The sequence below is a fragment of the Pan troglodytes genome, chromosome 10, assembly GCF_028858775.2.
Source record: "Pan troglodytes isolate AG18354 chromosome 10, NHGRI_mPanTro3-v2.0_pri, whole genome shotgun sequence".
NCBI lineage: Eukaryota > Metazoa > Chordata > Mammalia > Primates > Hominidae > Pan > Pan troglodytes.
Genome location: NC_072408.2, coordinates 46,016,397 through 46,039,693, shown reverse-complemented (window position 1 = coordinate 46,039,693; position 23,297 = coordinate 46,016,397). Strand labels below are relative to the sequence as shown.

Genomic DNA, 23,297 nt, shown 5'->3' with positions numbered 1-23,297 from the left:
CCCTAGCAGCCAATCCACGTTCAGCCTGGATGCGCGCCCCTCCCAGCCCCCTCCAGATGTTCCCAGGACGCGAGCTAAGTCTGCCCGGCCGGCGCGCGCCGCTTCCGCTTTGGTGGGAAGGACCTCCCTTCCCCCTTATAGAAACACTTTCTCCACGCCGGGCCGGGCTTGGTAAACCTCAGCCGTGCCTGGGTAGAGGACGCCGGGCTGGGCCGAGCGGGGGTGGAATGAGGGCGTCTAGAACAGAGAAAACTAAGTAGGTGCGCGCGGGCCCACAGGCATGCGCGTTTGCTTCTGTGGGGCTGGGCGTGCACGTGTATGTGTGGTTGTGAGCGTCGGTGTTTGTAATTTGCCTTTCTGCATACGTGTTGGGTGTAAATCCATGGGGGAAAGGCTTGAGTGCCTCTTTGGCCTTAAATGCTCCCGCCTCTCTCTTCCTTCTCCAGGATGGGGTCGTCCCCCCAGTAATCTGGAAAACAGTTACAGGAACAGGCTCCTCTCATCAGACGGCAGTGCTGGTCGTTTCCTCACTGGTTTGGGGGTAAGGCTGGGCAGAAAAAGGATGCAACCTTGTTCTCAACCACTTGCTATCTCGGTGAGGATGAGGAAAAGCAAACAGCCCATCCAGGCCCCTGCAGAGCCTCAGAGCTTCAATATCATTCCCATTAGTCCTTAATTAAACACCTATTTGCCCTTGCCTAAATACCGTATAACCTTCACAGCCTGCATTGTAGTGACTGCCCCAGAAATGTAGGTTCTCACCTGGGTTCTGCAGGGAAATACGAAGGAATCCCCTAGGTACAGTCTCCGCCTACTTCATTAAAATTTCTTTTGTTGCGAGTATACAAAGGATGCAGCTTAGAGTATCATATTAGTCCAATAAAGGAACATAAAAAGTAAGGCAAGTTAGGGTGCTCAGATTGGCTAGGATTAAGAGTTCTTTTCTGAAGGAGGTTTATGTAAATACGGAATTTGAAGGGCAGAGAGAGCTTGAGTAGGGTCCAGGCAGGGTAAAGGCCACAAGGAGATTCAGATAGGAAAGAGCAAATTATCTGCATGGGACCGTGAGCAGATCACCGTGGTACGTTGGGAAGTGGGAGAAATTAATGGAGGAGGTTTCTTATGGAGGAGAGCAAAATAAGGATATGGATGTGACAAGACATAAGATAAAGAAGTCATTTTGGGTTCTTGAGCATAGAGGTAGTTTGATTAAAAGAGTGCCCAAGGACAGCTATTACTGGAACCTAAAAGATGTCTTGATGGGTACCCCCACCAGCTTTCTCATTTTTTTGCTTAAAAAATATTTTATTCTTTTCTTTTCTCTGAGATGGAGTCTCACTCTGTCCCAGGTTGGACGGAGTGCAGTGGCACAATCTCTGCTCACTGCAGCCTCCACCTCCTGATTTCAGGTGATTCTCCTGCCTCAGCCTCCCAAGTAGCTGGTATTACAAGTGTGCACCACCACACCTGGCTAATTTTTGTATTTTTAGTAGAGACGGAGGCTTCACCATCTTGGCCAGGCTGGTCTCGAACTCCTGACCTCAGGTGATTTGCCCACCTCGGCCTCCCAAAGTGCTAGGATTACAGATGTGAGCCACCATGCCTGGCCCTTAAATTATTCTTAACGTGCAATAAAATGCACACATCTTAGGTGCTTTGTTTGGTGAATTTCAAAATATACACCTATGTAATTAACACCCAAAACAAGATACTGAACCACCACCCTATAAAGTTCCCTCATGCCCCTTTATAGTTGATCACCCCAAACCCACCACCACCCTCCCCTGGCAACTTCCTGAATTATAGCACCATAGATTTGTCTGCATTTGTATTTCACATATATGGAGCTTTACAGTATGTACTTGTGTCTGTATCCTTTAGCTTAGTAATGTTTTTGAGATCCATCCATGTGTATCAGTAATCTGTTCTTTTTTATTACTGAGTATTATTCCATTGCATGAATATATCACAATGTGTTTATCCATTCTTCAATTGATGGATATTTGGGTATTTCCAGTTGGGGTTACGATGAATATGGCTGCTATTAACATTCTGGTGCAAATATTTTCATAGACATGTTTTCATTTCTCCTTTTCACCTTATTTCTTGATGATAGTGGCATCTTCGGAAGCCTACAGCATTGTGAATTCTTATTCAATCATCTAACATTGAATAGGGATCAGTGGGCTAGTTCTGAGATTACAACAAAAAGTAGACATGGTCCTTTCCTCAAAGGGCTTGAAAGTCCAATAAAACTCCATGTACCTGTTGTATTCCTAATATTGCCTTGTATTCCTAATTCTGCCTTGAGGTAGAAAACCTTAAAAGTCTGCCAGGCATTTCTAACTACTTTTGGATGTTTCCAAATAACTGAATTATTGGAAGTAAACAGAATATCAAGATGATAATTTACTTTCCTTTTTTTTTTTTTTTTTTTTTTTTTGAGACAGAGTCTTGCTCTGTCACCCAGACTGGAGTGTAGCGGCACAATCTCGGCTCACTGCAAGGTCTGCCTTCCAAGAGGCAATTCTCTTGCCTCTTGCAATTCTCAAGCAATTCTCCTGCCTCAGCCTCCCAAGTAGCTGAGATTACAGGCGTGCGCCACCACAGCCAGCTAATTTTTGTATTTTTAGTAGAAATGAGGTTTCACCAAGTTGTCCAGGCTGGTCTTGAACTCCTGACCTCAAGTGATCTGCCCACTTCAGCCTCCCAAAGTGCTGGGATTACAGGTGTGAGCCTCTGTGCCCAGCCAATATTTTACTTTTCATTTAGATGTTTACCCTTGTTTAATAAACAGCCAGAACATCTGTATTTGTCAGAGCAAGTACCTGCGCTCCTTCCTTAAAGGCTATTGTGCACTTGATAATTTCAGCATTCAGATTTTGGCAGATTCTCTATGCTTCACAAACCTTCATCCTCACTGACAGGGGTTGAAAGAAGTGTAGCTACTATTGCTTCAAGATCCCTTTCAGTCTTTTGATGAGGCTTAAGGCACTTTCATTCCTTAGTGCTATTATTTGCATAAATTAAAAATTACACAGAAGTCCCAAAGTTTGTTCTTCACTCTTATGATATACCACTAATCATATATTGTTATTTACTTGAGTCGTCTGTGTAACAAAACAGGCTAGGCCTCTTAGGTCTCTGGTAGCTGCAAGCTGTTACTACTGGTTTAGTAACAAACCAGTTTGGTGGTATTGTCTAACTATGCATGTAGTGCTGGTGCCTGATAGATGGATTCTCAGAGAGAATCACCTCGTCACTGCTAACATCAGTACTTTGAATGGGGTTCCCTGCTTTAATACTGTGTGGTCATTCATTTAATGTTGGAGCATCTTCAATTCTCAGAGGTTGAAACTGTAGCCATTTAGCCATTGGTTGATAAGCTGACTCTAGTTTAGAACTACTGGCAACAGGAGATAGTCAGGTTGGTAACTAGCCTCTCAAAACATTTTTTCTTTTTTTTTTTTTTCCAGATAGGGTCTTGCTGTGTCACCCAGATTGGAGTGCAGTGGTGTGATCACAGCTCACTGCAGCCTTTACCTCTAGGCTCAAGTGAGCCCCCACCAAGCAGCTGGGACTACAAGTGCGCACCACCATACCCAGCTAATTTTTTCATTTTTTGTAGAGACAGGGTCTCACTGTATTGCTCAGGCTGGTCTTGAACTCCTGAGATCAAGCGATCCTCCCACTGTGGCCTCCCAAAGTGCTGGGATTATAGATGTGAGCTACCATGCCTGGCCTCAAAACATTTTTGTAATCTGGCTGTTTTCCAGTTGGATGGACTCTGAGTGCAATCTCAATGTCTTTCCTGATCAGTAAGAGGAAGAAAGGAGCTGTTGTATAATCTTTGGTCCACTTGCTATATAGGAATAGATCTTTACTGCTACATATACATAATTCTGTACGGAACAGTCATGTTCCTTGGATTCTGACAGCATCGCCAATATGTGCTTTGAAACCTCCTACCTGGCACAGATATGATGAATCTACTCATATCCTTGAACCTCTTTTTCATCACTTTTCATCATTCAAACATTTTTATTGAATCTATATGCTAAGCTCTGTATATAAAGTATTAGATAACTTGTACAGAGTTCATGTGGGGTATGATAAACAATGAGACTGGAAAGGTAAGCAGTGGGTAGATCATCCTTTATCCTAAGAGCAGTGTAGCCTTTGAATGGTTTTAAGCATGAGGGTAGCATAATCAGATTTGCATTTTAGATCCGTGTGGTTGCAGTGAGGAGGATAGAGAGAGCAAGACTGAAGTCAGGGGGGCCAGGCAAGGTTTTTGTAGTACCTGAGGAGAAAAACGAGAAATGATGTGGTCTGGACTAGGAAAGTGATAGTGGTGATGGAGAGGACGTAGAAATGCCCAGGGGGCATCCAAGTAGAAACATCTCTCCAACTTGTCAGAACTTCCCAACTGTGTGCCTCAGGAAGAGTTTACGGTGGTGCTGCATAATGGGCTTCACAATTCTCAGGGCAGCACAAGCTTCCTGAGTCAGAGAGCAATCTTGGTTATGCCAGATTGCATCATCCAGCATATAAAACACCATCATTTTCTATGTGTGTACTGACATGGAAAAGGTTGGGAAGCACTGATGTAGGCTGTGGGATAAATAATTCTGAAGCTCAGGAGAGGAATCGGGATGATAGATAAGAGATTTGTGAGTCCTCAGAACGTTGGTGGTTACTGAAGTCATGGAGTTGAGGAGATCATGCAAGGAGAGAAAAGAAAGGAACAGAACCCCAAGGAACATCACCATTAGAGGGGGGGCTCCAGAGAGGGAGAAAGAAAACTGAATGAATGCTGTCACCAGAACCCAAGAAGGGGATTTCCAAAAAAAAGACCAAATACAGTCGGTCCTTCTTATTGGTGGCTTCCACATCCATGCACTCAATCAATCTCAGATCAGAAAAAATAAAAGAATAAAAACGACATCTCTCTGAAGACTAGATCAGAAAAAAAAATAACTACAGCAATAAAAATACAAAATTTTAAAAATTTAGTGTTAACTATTTACATAGTATTTACATGATATTACATATTATAAGTAATCTAGAGATGATTTAAAGTATATAGGAGAATACCCCTAGGTCATTTGCAAATACTATACTATTTTATGTAAGGGACTTAAGCATCCTTTGATTTTTGTATCCTTGTGGGTCCTGGAACCAATTCCCCATGAATAGGAAGGGATGATTTTTTCGCCCCGATGTTGCTGAGTCAAGTTGGATCAGGACAGAGACTTCCCCACTGACTCTGGCCACATGTCATTGGAGACTTTGATAAAACCAGACTTTATTTGTTTATTTAAAATAGAGATGGGGTCTCACTCCGTTGCCCAGGCTGTTCTCGAACTCCTGGGCTCAAGCAGTCCTCCCCTCTTGGCCTTCCAAAGTGCTAGGATTACAGGCGTGAGCCACCACGCCTGACCTGGCAAAACCAGATTCTGAAGGATTGAGAAAAATTTACAAAGTAAGGAATGGAGACAGGAGATGTTTAAAACTTTTCGGCTGGGCGCAGTGGCCCATGCCTGTAATTCCAGCACTTTGGGAGGACGAGGTGGGTGGATCACCTGAGGTCAGGAATTCAAGACCGGCCTGGCCTACATGGTGAAACCCCGTCTCTACTAAAAATACAAAAATTAGCTGTGTGCGGTGGCACGTGCCTGTAATCCCAGCTACTCAGGAGGCTGAGGCAGGAGAATCGCTTGAGCCTGGGAGGTGAAGGTTGCAGTGAGCCGATTGTGCCATTGCACTCCAGCCTGGGTGATAGAGTGAGACTCTGTCTCAAAAACAAAACAAAAGTACAAACAACAACAACAAAAATTTTCTAAGATTTTGGCTATGCTGTGAGGGAAAAATTAGGCAGATAGATGGGTGGTACAGTGAGAGTTATTTTAGAAAACACTGGCTAATTTTAAAAATTATTCATTTAAGATTAGTTTTTATAAAAAGTAATATGTCCATATGGTTTAATAATCAAATAATACAGAAGCAATTATTTGCTGCATTCCTTACCTCCAGCAATGAGCCATTTTAACTTTTTGGCTGATTCTTCTATATGGCTAAATATGCTTAACTGCCATTCCTTTTTTTTTTTTTTTTTTGAGATAGAGTCTCACTCTGCTGTCCAGGCTGGAGTGCAGTGGCACGATCTCGGCTCACTGCAACCTCTGCTTTCTAGGCTCAAGCAATCCTCCCACTTCGGCCTCCCGAGTAGCTAGGACTATAGGCACACGCCACCATGTTCAGCTAATTTTAAAATTTTTTTTGTAGAGATGAAGTCTTATTGTCTTACCCAGGCTGGTCTGTAACTCCTGGGCTCAAGTGATTCTCCTGCCTTGGCCTCTCAAAGTGTTGAGATTACAGACATGAGCCACCGCACCCGACCTGAGGACCTCATTTTTATGGGCACTAATTGCACATCCTTTTTTTTTTGTTTTGTTTTGTTTTTTTTTTTGAGACGGAGTCTAGCCCTGTTGCCCAGGCTGGAATGCAGTGGTGCGATCTCGGCTCACTGCAACCTCCGCCTCCCAGGTTCAAGCGATTCTCCTGCCCAAGCCTCCCAAGTAGCTGGGATTACAGGCGCGTGCCACTACGCCCAGCTAATTTTTGTATTTTTAGTAGAGACGGGGTTTCACTATGTTGGTCAGGCTGGTCTCGAACTCTTGACCTCGTGATCCACCCACCTCGGCCTCCCAAAGTGCTGGGATTACAGGCGTGAGCCACCGCGCCCAGCCAATCCTTTCTGCCTTTTTTTTTTTTTTTTTGAGATGGAGTCTCGCTCATGTTGCCCAGGCTGGAATGCAGTGGTGCGATCTCAGCTCACTGCAATCTCCACCTCCCGGGTTCAAGCGATTCTCCTGCCCCAGCCTCCCAAGTAGCTGGGATTACAGGTGCGTGCCTGCACATCCTTTTTGAAACTAACTGCCACAGACATGAAATACAGTGGTTCCTCCCAACAGGTCAGGTAACTGCTCAGCCAATCTGTTACTAGGGAACAGGTCAGGTTCAGACGCTGAAGTGTCTCCGAAAGCTTTTAGTTATTGAGGATTTCTTTTTTTAAGACAGTATCGCTCTATTACCCAGGCTGGAGTGCAGTGGCATGATCTTGGCTCACTGCAACCTCAGCCTCCTGGGCTCAAGTGATCCTGCACCTCAGCCTCCCAAGTTGCTGGACTACAGGTGCGTGCCACCACTCCCAGCTAATTTTTTTTTTTTTTTTGTATTTTTTGCAGATTTGGGGTTTTGCCATGTTGCCCAGGCTGGTCTCAAACTGCTGAGCTCAAGTGACCCACCTGCCTAAGCCTCCCAGTGTTGGGATTACAGGCATGAGCCACTGCACCTGGCAATTTCTTAATTAGCCATGTTGGACAAAGCCCTTGTGTATCCTTCTGCTCACTGAGGTTATTTTCTGTTAACAAGGAGTTATCTGGGAAAGGTGCCACTTGGCTTTTGTAAGCCAGTCTCACTGTAGTCAGAGCCCATGTATTAGTTTTATAGTGCTGCTGTAAGAAGTCACCACAAACCTTAGTGGTTTAAAATACTGATTTATTCTCTTACAGCTCTGGAGATTAAATCTGAAATCAAGGTGTTGGCAGGGCTGTTCCTTCTGGAGGCTTCAGGGGAGAATACATTTTCTTGCTTTTTCTAACTTCTAGAAGCCACCTGCATTCCTTGACTTGCAGCCCTTCTTCACATCACTCCAACCTCTTGCTTTTGTCATTACATCTCCTACTGTGGTCAGCTCTCCCTCTGCCTCCCTATTATAAGAACAGTGATGATTGCACTTAGGGTATATTCTGATCATCCAGGTTAATCTCCCTATCTGAAGATCCTCAATCTCATTTGCAAAGCCCCTTTTGCTAAAGGAGGTGGACATCTTGGGGGACCATTATTCATCCTACCACAGCCCCATGTATGTTTCTGTGCACTGCCTTGGTGGAGTGAGAGGAGAGAGCACCCAGCAGGGTTACAAGGTTTCAAAGTGTTCCTAAATTAAGAGCTTGTGGGTAAACTCAGCTCTGTATCTACTGTGATAACTGAGACCATCATAAACTAGCCTCATTTCCATTAGTTCCATATCCCTCCCTCCCAACACTGCTTCCTTTAAAATGCTCTGTAGCACTGAAGCTGGACTGCTTATTACTTCATCATCCTGAAAAACAAGTTATCAGAGATAGTAAGATGCATGTTTTCTACAAGGTGAGATGTTTTTCTCATAAGCCTCCGGTCTAACAAGTGCAGTTGTGGTCTGCGGCATGCTCACACAGTGTAATAGCACCTTATTTTTCTTTATCACTCTATATTCTGCAAAATACCTTCACATCCTTAGCTCATTTGGGCATAGGAAAAGGAAAGTGGTGTTATTTCGTTGTACAGATGAGTAAACTGTGGCTGTAAGGCAGACAATGGATGGAAGGTAGATGACTTTAATATAGGAACCTCCCACCAGGCACCGGACACATGTATGGAATGAAACTTACGTGTAATTGATAGAATTTGCTGCTGGACTTTGAGAGCATGTCAATGTAGGGGAGTGTAAGTGAGAAAATCAACTGAGGTTTCTAGCATAAGCAATGATTACTATCAAATGAGATAGGACTAGGTTTTGAATGAGGGTAGTGAGCTTGCTTTTGAGATCTGTTGATTCTGATGTACCTAAGAACTAAGGGATATAATGACAAAACAGGAAAAATGCTAGTCTGGAACTGTGGATGTCGGGCTACCAATATATTTGGGGACCATAAGCATGTAGGTAGTTGTCAAAACCATAGGGAAGAACTCACCCCAGGAAAAATACATAGAGGAGGACTGAATGGAACCGTAAGCACTCAAAGTATGGTCTACCTCTGCTTGCCTCAGAATCATCTGGGGGAGCTGTTAAAAATAGATGCCTCATTGTGAAATGTACTTAATGTCACAAAATTGTATACTTCTAAAAAAATTATCAATTTATCTTTTAATTTTTTAATCCAATTTTTGATGGGATTTCCACGTTCTGAAAAACTGTACTTAAAAACGGTTAAAATGGTAAATTTTATGTATATATTACAATAGAAGAATGCAAAAACAAACAAAAAAACAGAAAATAGATTCCTAAGCCCCATTCCAGACCTGAATTACTAAGGTTTTGCCCAAAGGCAGGCCTAGCAAGTCCAGAAGCCTGAAGAAACCAGGTAAGATTCAGAGAGCCCAGGAACTGACATATTTTAAGACTAGCCTAGTCTGATCTTTATAAATAATCCCCAAAAGCAGCCCTCTCCATAACCCATAACCAGGACCACTTTTCCTAGGCCATCTCAATCCAGATATCCTAGCTCATCACTCCACAGATTCATTCTCCTCAAGATTTGTTCCAAACAATGGGGAACAGATACTGATTCTTTCAATTATGTGCCTTGGACATTTTACCAAAAGCTCCTGCCAGGTTTTGCGGCTGCCTGATCGTTAAGGAATTAAGGAGAATGAACATAATTCTCAATATAAAACCCTTTCAATATCTTTCTTGGTCTTCTTGCCCTCCCATCTCACTGCTTCTGGAAACTTAATCTGTTCTTTTCTTTCCCTTTTTCTATCAGTGATTCAGGGATTGGATGAGTCTCTATGGTTTGTTTTGCCCTGAAGAGCAGAAGGCTTCTGTCCCAACTGGTGTTGCCAAAGCAACATATTAATTCCATGCCATGATCCTGGGTCAAGATCTGCACAATCTGATTGGGCATGTCACCTCGGATGGCAAGGGAGTGGAAGTGGTCAAAATCATGGAGTCCTAGCTTTCGGAGACGCCTTGCAGCTGCCCGGTAACACTTCCAGGGTTGGGGCTCCACAAGGAGGTAGCGGCAGAGGGAGGAAAGATGGGCCAGGAACTCCCATAGGCCATGGTCTCCATGATTCAGATGAATCCACATGGTTATTGACATGCAGAAGCCAATGTCAAAAACTGAACGTCCAAATTGGCTTAAGAAAGAGCTCAAGAGAACCTTCCGGGTCCTTTGATTCATGAAGTCCAGGGTGATAAAAGTCAAGGCATCAGGAAAAGGACATTCTTTTTCGGCTCGCTTCACCAGGACTGGATCTATGTCGCAGCAGAGGAGACGGAATTCTCTTGAGGCATCTGAGCAGGTCTCCCCGTCAGGTAGGGAGAGGAAGTGTTTGTATAGAGCCACACTCAGATCCTAGAGGAATCCAAAACAGCTTTGTCACTGCAGTTCTCAATCAGTGAATGGAAGAGAAATCTGTATCATTCTCCCACTGAGAATGCCACTTACCTCTGGCTGTATAGGATGTGAGGTTCCTAAACCATAACCTAAAGAGGTTGTGCAAAAATTTTCTACAGAGTAGGCTCTCAGTGCCCTCCAGGGGTCACATGCTGTAATGCATCATCCCCATATTTTCCTGACACTGATGATAGATTGGGTTATATAGCTGAAAGTTACAGCCAAATGGATGCAGCAAAGGAGCCTACAGCAGTATTTCCCAGCTTAGGTAATATGCTGATAAACTCACTCTTTTTCTGGGTATCTCAAGACCCCAGGGCGGAGGAAAGGGGTCCAGAGGCATAACCAGTGTCTCTTACCAGGAAAGTGAGGAATACAGCAAGCACAATCTTACAAAAACCTGCTTCTCAGACCCGCGGTGGGGGAAGTCTGGATTCCAAAGTCCTCATTCAGCCTTCACTAAAGCTTCAATTTTACTGTCTTAGGATTCACCACCTCCTTCTGAGACATTCTGCTTCTATAACCATCATTGCTAAAAGTCACTGCTAACAACCTTCTAGACAAGTCCAATGATTTGTGATTTTTACCACATTAGCACCTTTTTTACTCTTAAGTCACCATCTCCTTTCTCTAACTTTGAATTCTTTTTTTTTTGAGACAAAGTCTGGTTCTGTCAGCCAGGCTGGAGTGCAATGGTGTGATCTCAGCAACCTCTGCCTTCCAGGTTCAAGCGATTCTCCTGCCTCAGCCTCCTAAGTAGCTGGGATTACAGGCATGCATCACCACACTCAGCTAATTTTTGTATTTTTAGTAGAGACAGGGTTTCACCATGTTGGCCAGGCTGGTCTTTAACTGACCTCAAGTGATCCACCTGCCTCGGCCTCCCAAAGTGCTGGGACTATAGGAATGAGCCACTGCACCTGGCCTCTTTGATTTCTATAACCATTATAACTAACTCAAATTTGTGTTTTTCCACATAGTATTTTCAAGGCATTTTTCTGTTTACTACTTTATTTGCTTGGTGTAACAAGCATGTGAGGAAAATATTTATTTATGCCTTTTCTGCAGGTGAAGAAAATGCACAATGGAAACCACCCAGATGTCCAATGATAGTGGCATGGACAAATAAATGTGGTATAATCATGAAGATAGAATACTAAATAGCAGTTAAAAAATGAAGGCACCCAGCTTGGTGCACAACATGGATGATTCTCACAAATACATAATGTTGAGAAAAAAAGCAAGCCATAACAGAAAATATATGACAAGCATCCATTTACATGAAGCTCAAAAATGGGTGAAATTAAAGTACATCATTCAGGGAAGAAAAACAGTACACTATAAAGAAAAGCAAGGAAACAACAGAAGGCTAGTTGTTACCTCTGGGTAGAGATAGAGGTTTATGAACAGGAAAAGGCATATAGGGGAAGTTGTGGGGTGCTGAAAATGTTTATTATTTATTTATTTTTGAGACAGGATCTTACTCTGTTTCCCAGGCTGGAGTACAGTGGTGTGATCACTGCAACCTTGACTTCCCAGGCTCCAGAGATCCTCCTACTTCAGCCTTATGAGTAGCTGGAACCACAGGTGCACACCACCATGCCCAGCTAATTTTTGTATTTTTGGTAGGGATGAGATTTTGCCATGTTGCCCAGGCTGATCTCAAACTCCCGAGCTCAAGCAATCCACCAGCGTCAGTCTCTGAAAATGCTGGGATTACAGGCGTCAGCCACTGCACCCAGCAGTTTTTTGGGTTTTTTGTTGTTGTTTTATTTGAGACAGGGTCTCACTTCGTCACCCAGGCTGGGGTATGTGGCACAATCAAGGCTCACTGCAGCCTCGACCTCCTGGGTTCAAGCGATCCTCCTTCCTCAGCTCTCTAAGTAGCTGGGACTACAGATGCCCACCACCACACCTGGCTAATTTTTTTTAGAGATGGGGTTTTGCCATGTTGCCCAGGCTGGGAAAAGAGTTTTTAAAATTGAAAAAAAAAGCACCCATAAATTATGGTACATCTATCCAATGAAACATTAGGAAGCTGCTAAAAAAAGAATGCGGTGATATAAATAATCTCAGAATTAAAAGCTACTAATAGTGTGTTACCATTTGTAAAACTAAAAGGGGGGTACTTATATGTACATAAATGCTGGTATACACACAAGACTGATACCTAAGAAATTATGAACAGTAGTGCCACTGTGTGGGGGAAAAGGAGGATTTAGGGTTGGGAGTAGAGACTTACTTTTTACTATATACCCCTTTGTAGTTTGAATTTTTTTGTTTCATCAAGTGCAAGCATTTTTTTTCCCCTTTCCTGACTACAAAGATCCACAAGAAAAAGCATTTTTTAAAAACTGCAAAACAGAAAGCTCCATAAACGTACAGCCAGGTTTGGGAACCACTACCCTAGTTAGCTGCCAACTATGTCTTTACCTCTCATGTGTATACTACTCTCAACTTTAAAATCTCTGGTGGTTTCCTAATGCCTTTCGTGAAATCCCAAGCCTTAACCTCAGTCTCTCTTTTCCATTGTTTTTACCCTCTGACTTCCCGTATCATCACAGCGGAGAAATTTTGCAGGGGACACAGGACATCAACCCATCTCCTCATTCCAGTCTTTGAGACTGTATCCAAATGTCCCCTTCCTACTATCAGCTGAGTCCCACAAGGTCTGAAGTCGTCCCCCAAAGTCTCTTCTGTAAAAGGACAGCAACGTAACAATTGTCCCCCGCCCTCCAGATGCTGGACTGGAGTGATGCAGGGAGCGCAGAGAGGGTACTAACTTTTGAAGCATTTGCCATGGTAAGTTCAGACTGCCTGCTAGTGTAGAATATCCCAGTGGCTACAAATAGGTGTGGGAGAGACATTTCCTTATTTTGCATGTGGTTTGATTATAATCATATGCCTAAGAATAGTTTGCAGCAAGAAGAGTGGCAGTGCCACCCTTCTCCATTCCCTTGGGCAAAATGCTTTATTTGCTTCTCGATCCTCTCCACTGTACTCTATCAACTCACTGTTTTGTTTTGTTTTTGAGACGGAGTCTCGCTCTGTCGCCCAGGCTGGAGTGCAGTGGCACTAGCTCGGCTCACTGCAAGCTCCGCCTCCCGGGTTCACGCCATTCTCCTGCCTCAGCCTCCGGAGTAGCTGGACTACAGGCGCCCGCCACCAAGACCGGCTAATTTTTTGTATTTTTAGTAGAGACAGGGTTTCACCGTGTTAGCCAGGATGGTCTCGATCTCCTGACCTTGTGATCCACCCGCCTCGGCCTCCGAAAGTGCTGGGATTACAGGCGTGAGCCACCGCGCCCGGCCTACTCACTTTTTTTGAAATAAACATGCAGGTCCCAGGGTCTGTCCTGCACTGTATAGCACACATGGGTCTTAATATCAGGCATGATTCTGTCACCCTTGGCTCTTCTCTCCCAGTAAACCAAACCTAACCCCATGTTCCCAAACGTGTGTCTCTGGAAGCCCCATCTCCCCAGCCAAAGCGCCAGGCACGCTGGACAGAGGCCACCCTAGATACAAGGACCGTTCCCACCTGGGGTCTGGCCCTGAAAGAAAAGTGGGAACGTAGTCGACAAGGACTCCTCTCCAAGAGAGATTCCTAAGACAGATGGTGGAACCCTGGCGGGCAGGCAGCAGCGGCACTGGCTCAGTCAAAGCCACGCTTTATACTCGTTTTGGGAAAGTTTCGATGGGTGTTAGCCCAGGCCAAAACCACAGTGGATGTGTAGGCAGCCAACCACTTGGCTCCGGATGCTCCAATCCCTCCCCTGTCACTCACCCCGGAGTTACACCCCACGTCGAGCCCCAGAATCGGCCCGTTCTCGGGACTCTCAGGAAAGAGCTGTCGAAGCAGCTCCGGGGGCAGGAGGCGGAGCCGTTGCTCCGGAGGGTGGAAGCGAGAATAATGAGGAAAATTTCCGAACGGGGCGGCGCCAGGTTCCAGAACTCGCGATTCCTCTTCCGCTGCGGTCTCCTTAACACTCCCTCCATCCAGTTCCGTGGGCACCGCCATTAGCCTCAACACCGCCTCTGGGCCGTGGCGGAACCGGAAGCCGGGAACCTGCTGTCGGCGTGGGCGGTGGTGGTGCCAGCGCGCGTGCGCCGAACGGCTAGGGCGGGTGGCTAGAATTCTGCGGTGAATCAGAAAAGCTGTCCTGATTTCCTCTCGCTGTATACCTGGAGCCGGCTAGCGCCTGGGGCTTGCCTTGTATTATTGAACCCTCATCACAACACTGGGAGGGGATTAGCAATATCATCCACGTTTTACAGGGATGAAACAAACTTCTGAGGGCTAAGTGTCTTGGCCAAGCTGACATAGTTTGAAACTTGGGCTACTTGACCCAGAACAAGTATACTAGTTTGTTGGGATCTTGGAAATCAATTTTAGTCCAATTTCCTTTCTTTATAAATGCAAAAAGTGAGACCGAGAGAACTTATTTGTCTGGGGTCATACAGTGAATCTGTGACTCAAAAACTTCCACCCGGTTCAGGAAAGGGTAGCCAGGAGGTGCAGGTCACTTGCGAAGCCAGCCGACTGAGCCCTGTCCCCCAGGGGCAACTGTAGACCATGAGCTCCTTGAGAGGCAAGGACCGTGCCTTAAGAGCCAGCACTTAAAGAGTGCTTACCAGGCACCAGACACCCTTGTAAGCTCCTTAGTCAATCCTCTCACCCCGTGAGAAAATGACCGTATTATTATTCTTTTTATATAGATGAGGACACTGGAGTACAACAAAGTAACTTGTCCAAGATCCCACAGTTAGAAATGATGGTACTAGGATTCGAACCCAGGTAGTTTGGATCCAGAGGATGTGCTTGCAACGCTGTGTTATTCTCAGCCTTGAGTCTCCTATACTTAACATGGGCCTGGCACAAAGATGCTCAACAAATGTTGTTGAATGAAAACTCAATAGAGGATACAATAAGGCCAGATCTGTTTGGGGAAACTTTAAATGGAAGGGAGAAAGGATGCCAACTGAAGGAGACATAGTGAAATGGAGTTGGGCAAGATGTGACTCAGAGATTGGAAATAACAGAGCTGATAAGGAGAGGAACTGAAGGGTCAACCTAGGTAGCAGGTTCCAGTCAAAAGCCAGGATGGCCCAGAATATCCGTCAGGGTCAACCAAGCATCAGCAGAGTTGTGCAGGACCCCCAACCCCACCCCTGCACCTGGCCCACCCATCTTAAAGGGGTATCCTGCTCCATGAGGCTGGCAGTTCGGTAAACTTCTTATAAGGCACTGGAGCATGACTCCTGCAAACAGTACCATCAGGAGTTAAAATAAGCGCTGCTTTCCTCTCAGTTTTTACTGTATATTTTCTTTTTCTTTTCTCCTTTTTTTGAGATGGAGTCTCACACTATTGCCTGGGCTGGAGTGCAATGGCACGATCTCGGCTCACTGCAACCTTTGCCTCCCAGGTTCAAGTGATTCTCCTGCCTCAGCCTCTCAAGTAGCTGGAATTACAGGCACCCGCCACCATTCCTGGCTAAGTTTTTGTATTTTTTAGTAGAGACGGGGTTTCACTATGTTGGCCAGTCTGGTCTCGAACTCCTGACCTCGTGATCTGCCCACCTCAGCCTCCCAAAGTGTTGGGATTACAGGCGAGAGCCACCACGCCCAGCCTTTACTTTATATTTTCATCTCTATCTGGCCTGCTGTTTCTCTAGTTTCACTTATTTGAGGACATAAGTTAATAAAAGTCACTCTGGAATTTAGTAAACCACAGTATTCTGCACAATTACAGAAAAGGAGAAAAAGCTGCACCGTTTTGACAAATTTTGGTGAGCTGAGCTGAACTTACCTCTTTTTGTCACTAGATGACGCTAGCACAAATAATTAACAATTTTCAAGGAGCTGGAATCACCTTGCTTCCAGGACAGTGAATGGCAAGAACTCCTGACCCTGGGGTTCCTCCAGAAGCAAAGATAGGCCCTGGTAACATTACTGGTAATCTAAAATGCCTGAGAGGTGACCTCATAAAGAGGTGTTTTAATTTGATCCACTCTGGTGACTTTTCTAACCTATGACCACTTTTCAGAGCCTGAACAGCACAGGTGTCTTGACAATACTTGACAATACCAGCCCCAGCACCTTAAATAGCTGTAGCAGCACCTAAGAGCTCACTCTGCACTTTGGTCAGCCAGGTTTTATGGAGTGAGATGCATATATAATTCCAAGGGAAAGGGGAAGAAGGGGCGCCCTCTTTAAGGAAAAACTCCCACCAACTTACAAATATAAAGACAGGTATAAAAGTGAATATTTATTTATAATGAGAAATCACAACAAATTACAAATTTTGAAAAGCTGACTACTACAAGCATCACAACAAATTTTCTATAGGCTGGGCGCGGTGGCTCACACCTGTAATCCCAGCACTTTGGGAGGCCGAGGCGGGCGGATCACGAGGTTAGGAGATCGAGACCATCCTGGCTAACACGGTGAAACCCCGTCTCTACTAAAAATACAAAAAATTAGCCGGGCGAGTTGGCGGTCGCCTGTAGTCCCAGCTACTCGGGAGGCTGAGGCAAGAGAATGGCGTGAACCCCAGGGGGCGGAGCCTGCAGTGAGCCGAGCTAGTGCCACTGCACGCCAGCCTGGGCGACAGCGAGACTCCGTCTCAAAAAAAAAAAAAAAAAAAATTCTATAATAGTTTGATTGACTAAATGCTAGTCACACTTGAATATTACTTTTTTTCTTACATTTTTGGCTGCATACTCTTTGATTGCTTCTTCACATGACAATCACTTGATAATATCATTTTAGAGAGAGACCAGGAAGGTAATTCAGTCTTTTCTTAGCCTGGTGGATCAAATTTGTCTTTTATTATTTGTGGCAGTTATAAAAGTTTCTTTCAAGTTCAAAGTTGTTATTGGCAAAGTCATGTAAATTTTTTGGTTTGTTATCAAATTGGGGGAGAACTTTGATTAAATTTCTTTCATTTATTAGCTGGAAGATTTCAGAGCATTTCAAATTTTCTTGTGCAAGAAATAATCTTAGATCTACTCTTCAAATGGACTGTATTCATTAGCCAATTTGTCGTTGAAAACCTCATTATGAATGGTGCATTATAAAATTTTTATCATCTGCACTGATAGCAGTAATTTGTGTCAAGTCAGCAAAAGAATTTAAACATAGGGATTCTGATAAATTGTGTATTGTACAATTCCCATCAAGAAATAAAAGAATGCATGGCGCATTTATAATTATATATGCTGTGCTATTGAGTTACTGTGTTATTGCCGACAGGACAAAACTTGTTTTGACTGGTGTTTAATAAGAGACAGAATCTTCTGCTTATGATTGGAATAATTTTCTTCAGACTAGCTTCTGACTTCATATATTTTCAAACTTTTAGGCCCACATAACTTCGGGTGCCAGGTGCTATTGGACACCTTTATATCCTGGTTTGATCTAAGCCCTTTTTTTTTTTTTTTTTTTTTTTTTTTCTGAGACAGAGTCTTGCTCTGTCGCCCAGGCTAGAGTGCAGTGGCGCGATCTCGGCTTACTGCCAGCTCCGCCTCCCGGGTTCACGCCATTCTTCTGCCTCAGCCTCCCGAGTAGCTGGGACTACAGGCGCCCGCCACCACGCCCGGCTAATTTTTTGTATTTTTAGTAGAGACGGGGTTTCACTGTGTTAGCCAGGATGGTCTCGATCTCCTGACCTCATGATCTGCCCGCGTCTGCCTCCCAAAGTGCTGGGATTACAGGCGTGAGCCACCGCGCCCAGCCGCTCTTCTACCTACAGGTCACAATAGCAGGTAAGTCAGCTTGCTGGATGAATAAGAGTACTTCTGGAAGGTATTCCTGTGTCTGGGTTGCAGGTGGTAGCTATGCATGGAAGTGTCGGTATGCCATATGAATAGATACCAAATGGAGTCTATTCCCAACTCAACTTCCCTGTAGCTTTTATTTCCCAAAAATGCCTGTGGCCACTTCGGTGCCATCTAACACAAGGGAAAATGTGAAGGAGGGGAAGTCAGAGCAGAAATAGACAGCAGCCTTAACCAACTGCAGTTAAAATATCTTACTTTTTCCAATTTTACAAAAACAAATGACCTGGTAAACACATTGCAAGGGCCTTGGAAAGGTCCTACATGGGAGTGAGGACCTCGAAGCCTGAGGTTCATTAGCTTCATGGTAAATCTATCTCTGCCCTGCACAGAACATGTACCCAAGCACAGTTAAAAAGAAGAGGTAGACCTAGAATTGGAAATATCCAATTTAGCAATGACTTGCATGTATCATGGCTTCCACTTCCTCCCACAGGAAGCTTGTACAGCTGACATCCTGGCCCATGGTGCAGCCCATCCTACCCTCCTGTCCCTCTCTGATCACACCTCAGAGCCTTTGCTCAGCTGCTGCTTGCCTATCTCACTCACTGCTTCCAAGGTAGAGCTTAGGGGGCCTCAGAACTGAGGATGAAGCAGGAACCTATGTATATGTTTAAAAATTGAATCTGGCCAGGTGCGGTAGCTCACACCTGTAATCCTAGCACTTTGGGAGGCCAAAGCAGGTGGATCATGTGAGGTCAGGAGTTTGAGACCAGCCTGACCAACATGGTGAAACCCCATTTCTACTAAAAATACAAAATTAGCTGGTCATGGTGGCACATGACTGTAATCCCAGCTATTCGGGTGGCTAAGGCAGGAGAATCACTTGAACCCAGGAGGCCGAAGTTGCAGTGAGCCAAAATTGCACCATTGCACTCCAGCCTGGGCAACAAGAGTGAAACTCCATCTCAAAAAAAAAAAAAATATATATATATATATGTGTGTGTGTGTGTGTGTGTGTGTGTGTGTTTTCACAGAAACAATGCTCCAACAAGGAACTTGTACCTGAACTTTTGAAACACAACCCATGTATAAATTGGGAATTTAGTCTTTATTATAGTCGAGAAATTCTACATTTAGTCCTTGTAGAGTTTTAAACCATTTGGAAAGAATAACCATAGGATTTATAAATGCAGTGTTATAGCTCATGGCAACCAAGAGTGCCCGTATTCTAAATTCCTCGTTTTCTTTTTTCTTTTTCAATATCCCAGGTCCTGCTTTGACCTCATTTTCAGATGAAGAAACTGAGACCCAGGAGGTAAAAAAAATTTCTCCAAAGATAGGGCTGAATTATTCAGGGTAGGCTAAGTGCTATAACAAGCAATCCCCAAATCTCGGTGACTTACTCATCCAGTATCACGGTTCAATGTGGGTCACTGGGAGAGCGGGAGAGGGCACTCTTTCTCAAAGACTTCATGGGTGCATCTAGAAGCTCTGCCTTTTCTAGGGGACTGAGTCCTCCAGTGAATCCTCTGAAAATCCTCTGAACCTGGCTGCAGATGAGGGAGAAGAGAGCCTAGAGAATCTCAAGGGAAGATTTGTGGCCAGATCCAGAAGGGGCGTTCCTAACTCTTCCTCACACATTCCATGCGTTGGCCAGAACTCAGTCTCGCAGTCCACCTGGATGCAAGAATGGTGGGCTAGCAGCGTGTCCAGGAAGAAGACAACGCGGGTTTGTGAGAAAGCGAACTAGTTTCTGTCTGGGAAAAACAGGAGAGGAGAAAGGCAGTGAATATTTGTGAAATATTGACCAGCCAATTGGCACTGGACTTTATACATTATTTCATTTAATCTGGTCTAGACTTCGGGTTCTCCTTATTCCCGTGATGGTATTTTTTTTTTTTAACCTCAATCCCATATGGAAGGTAAAATGGAAACAAGGGTATTTCTCATCCTCCATTTCTCTCCCAAGATATGTTTTAGACCTCAAGGGTCTCATTAAGCCAACAATCTGTCTTCCCTAATTACTGAGAAGAGGATCTTTTGGTGAGGTATTCTCTAGCCTACCCTCCACAATCTCAACCATTCTCTTGTCCCCTTTGAAATCCCACAGGTCCTGCAGGTGATTAACAGCTAATCTTGTCAGCTATTTTCAGAATCTCTCCCCTTTCTCTTCTGACATAAACTATTTTCATTGTATCAATTAGAGTTCTTGGTTGCAAGCAAAAGAAATTGGCTCTGGTTGATAAACAGAAAAGGAATTTGTTGAAAGGATATATAAGAATTCACAGATTGTAAAAGAAAAACAGGAGAACTAGGCTTGAAAAGGGCATAAGAGACTTCCAGTTAAGGGTGGTGGATTGAGCCATATGCCCTTTAGCCCCTTTTTTATTTCTTCCATCCTGCTGCCTGAAACTTGGCTATAATGGTTGCATCTCCAGCAGCCATTTTGTGAGCATGAGGAATCATGGCAGACGAAAGCAAATACTAAGGATAGTGGATTAAAACATAGAAGGGACCTGGGTACTGATGACCATGAAGCCATCATACCAGTACTGGACCACCTTCCTCCAGAAGAACAGACAACAAAAAATGGATTAAGGCACAAGACCACCAGCCTGTGATGGCTCAACCTGTGTTCTTCTGCTTGATTGATGGAGACCCGGAATTCCTTAGGAATTTGCAATGGCTTTGCACTGAGTTGAAATTATGACTGCAAAACACTGGTTAATATTACAGAAAAAGCCCAGACAAAGAAGTAATCAAAGGCTACGGTCTTTTCAGGAAAAACATAAGTTTTTGCCTGCAATGAAAAGATGAATGGATTATAAACGCTGGCAATAGGCTCACTGAGTGAGAACTATTCAGAACAATCATTAATGGAGGTGCTGGCATTAAGAAAATGCTGAGCCCAGGATGTTACTGAGTAGGACAAAGATTTTACATGAAGAGTCCTGGGAATGGAAAGTATTATTCTTTTAAATATTTTTTAATTTTTAATTATTATGGATACAGAATAGTCATGTATATTTATGGGGTACATGTGATGTTTTGATTCAGGTATACAGTGTGTAATAATCCAATCAGAAAAATTGAGATCCATCACTTTATGTGTTTGTCATTTCTTTGTATTAGGAACATCCCAATTTCACTGTTTTAGTTACTTTTGAATATACAATACATTATTGCTAACTACAGTCTCCAGATTGTGCTACTGAATACAATATCTTATTTATTCCAGCTAACTGTATTTTTGTACCCAAGAAAGTGATATTGGCCAGGCACAGTGGCTCATGCCTGTAATCCCAGCACTTTGGGAGGCCGAGGTGGGCAGATCACGAGATCAAGAGATTGAGACCATCCTGGCCAACATAGTGAAACCCCGTCTCTACTAAAAATACAAAAATTAGCTGGGCGTGGTGATGCATACCTGTAGTCCCAGCTACTCAGGATGCTGAGGCAGAAGAATCGCTCGAACCTGGGAGGCAGAGGTTGCAGTGAGCCAAGATCGCACCACTGCACTCCAGCCTAGCGACAGAGACTCTGTCCCAAAAAAGAAAAAAAAAAAAAAGATATTCCTGATGCAGGCTGGCTCTGTCTGTGGCTCAACTGGACATTGTCAGTAAATTCAGGGGGTTTTCTTTCTTTCTTTCTTTCTTTCTTTTTTTTTTTGAGATAGAGCCTCGCCCTGTCACTCAGGCTGGAGTGCAGTGGCACAATCTTGGCTCACCGCAACCTCTGCCTCCTGGGTTCAAATGATTCTCCTGCCTCAGCCTCCTGAGTAGCTGGGATCACAGGTGCGTGCCACCATGCCCAGCTAATTTCGTATTTTGAGTAGAGACGGGGTTTCACCATGTTATCCAGGCTGATCTTGAACTCCCCACCTCTGGTGATCTGCCCACCTTGGCCTCCCAAAGTGCTGGGATTATAGGAGCGAGCCACAGTGCCTGCCCGGGTTTTCTTTCATAAACACTTTCTGTTTTCATTTTGCTTTCCATAAACTGCTCATTTGCTGACAATGACTATGCTAAAGTGAAAAGAACAAAAAGTGATGTCTGAAGTATTTTTAAACTCTCAGACCATATTTCTGGCTGTTCTTTCATTTCTTATGAGAAAAGTTCATTTTGTTTCAGGCACGTATGAATTACCAGCTACTTTTCAGCAACTGACATACTATGAGATCTAGAGGACTTCAGTTAAGTGTTCAGAACCTTAAAGCTAGGAAGAGTTCCATCATTACATACTTTATTCCTTAGGATAAGTTCCTAAGGATGTCCATCTAAGCATTGTTTATATAACAGGAGAACCAACTGAAAACAACCAAGAAGTTCAACAATGAGGAACTGGTTAGATAAATTATGCTACCTTTTCCACCACGCCTGGCCTTGTAGCTAGAGTTTTAAAAAGAATTCTTACCTTCTCTAAATAGTCGTTTAAACATTTACTGGTAAAATGATATAATGCTTCAAAAGAATGGGAGAGAGGAAGATGTATAAGTAAAACAAGATTGGCTATGAGTTGATAAACATCGATCTGAATACAGGGAGAAGAAAGTGTCAAGAAAAGCCCCTGAAATATCAATATTCTCTAATACTGCATCCATGAAACAAGCTATAAAAAGAACATTCAAGCCAGGTGATGGTTATATGGGTGTTTGCCATAAATTCTTTCAACTTTTCTATGTGTTTGGAAATTTTCATAACAAAATATTGGAAAAAAAGAACATTTAATGCACAAAAAAGCCCTCTTGAAAATTAACAATATAATAGCAGAAATGAAACACTCCATAGAACAGTTGGAAGATGAGCTAGAGGCAATCTTCCACAAAGTAGAGCAAAAAAAGCCAAAAGATGGAAAATGGAAAATAGTAGACAAAAGATAAGGTCCAGCCTAGGAGGTCTCACATAATAGGAGTTCCAGAAAGGGAAAGCAGAGAGAACTATCCAATTATCCATCAAATAACTACTACCAGGAAGTAATTCAGTAAAATTTCCTAGAACTGAAGGGCCCATTAAGCGTCAAGTATCATGGATGAAAATAGTTTCACAAATGACAAAACATGGTGAGTTTTCACAACACTGAAGACAGAGAGGAAATCCTCCTATATGTTTTCAGAAAGATTAAAAATAAACAAAAAGACACATTTCATACAAAGAATCAGGAATCACAACAACAGTGGAACTCTCGCCAGCCACACTGGCAGCTGGAAGGCAACAGAATAATGCCTTGAATGTTCTGGAGGAAAATGATTTCCAATCTTCCCTTCTATACACAGCCAAATGATTAATTT

The 23,297-nt window shown here is 43.8% G+C and overlaps 1 protein-coding gene and 2 long non-coding RNA genes across 4 annotated transcripts; 2 read left to right on the top strand and 1 right to left on the bottom strand.

The window, feature by feature from the left end:
- The first annotated feature begins 54 nt into the window (after positions 1–54).
- On the top strand, positions 55–12,317 carry LOC134807563 (uncharacterized). 2 transcript variants are annotated; one of them, XR_010148309.1, is made up of 3 exons: positions 55–260; positions 447–595; positions 9,594–12,317. It is a non-coding gene; the product is annotated as an uncharacterized LOC134807563 (long non-coding RNA). The 2 variants fall into 2 exon arrangements; XR_010148308.1 differs by having other exon boundaries at positions 447–541; positions 9,594–11,374.
- Positions 7,547–14,313, bottom strand: BCDIN3D (BCDIN3 domain containing RNA methyltransferase). The gene is made up of 2 exons (XM_001157619.8): positions 14,016–14,313; positions 7,547–10,187 (listed from the first exon to the last, which is right to left on the bottom strand). Exons 1-2 carry the CDS (start codon positions 14,247–14,249, stop codon positions 9,543–9,545), a joined length of 879 nt encoding a protein of 292 aa, XP_001157619.1. The 5' UTR covers positions 14,250–14,313; the 3' UTR covers positions 7,547–9,542.
- On the top strand, positions 12,944–21,203 carry LOC129136637 (uncharacterized). Its single transcript, XR_008538460.2, has 3 exons — positions 12,944–13,031; positions 19,279–19,325; positions 19,515–21,203. It is a non-coding gene; the product is annotated as an uncharacterized LOC129136637 (long non-coding RNA).
- Positions 21,204–23,297: the final 2,094 nt, after the last annotated feature.

What these genes read in the sequence shown, in the direction of transcription:
- BCDIN3D (XM_001157619.8), bottom strand. Translation starts at nt 14,249, where the DNA reads ATGGCGGTGCCCACGGAACTGGATGGAGGGAGTGTTAAGGAGACCGCA. An exon ending in ACGTGGGGTGTAACTCCGGG is followed by an intron (nt 10,188 to 14,015) that starts GTGAGTGACAGG and finishes GGATTCCTCTAG; the next exon opens with GATCTGAGTGTGGCTCTATA.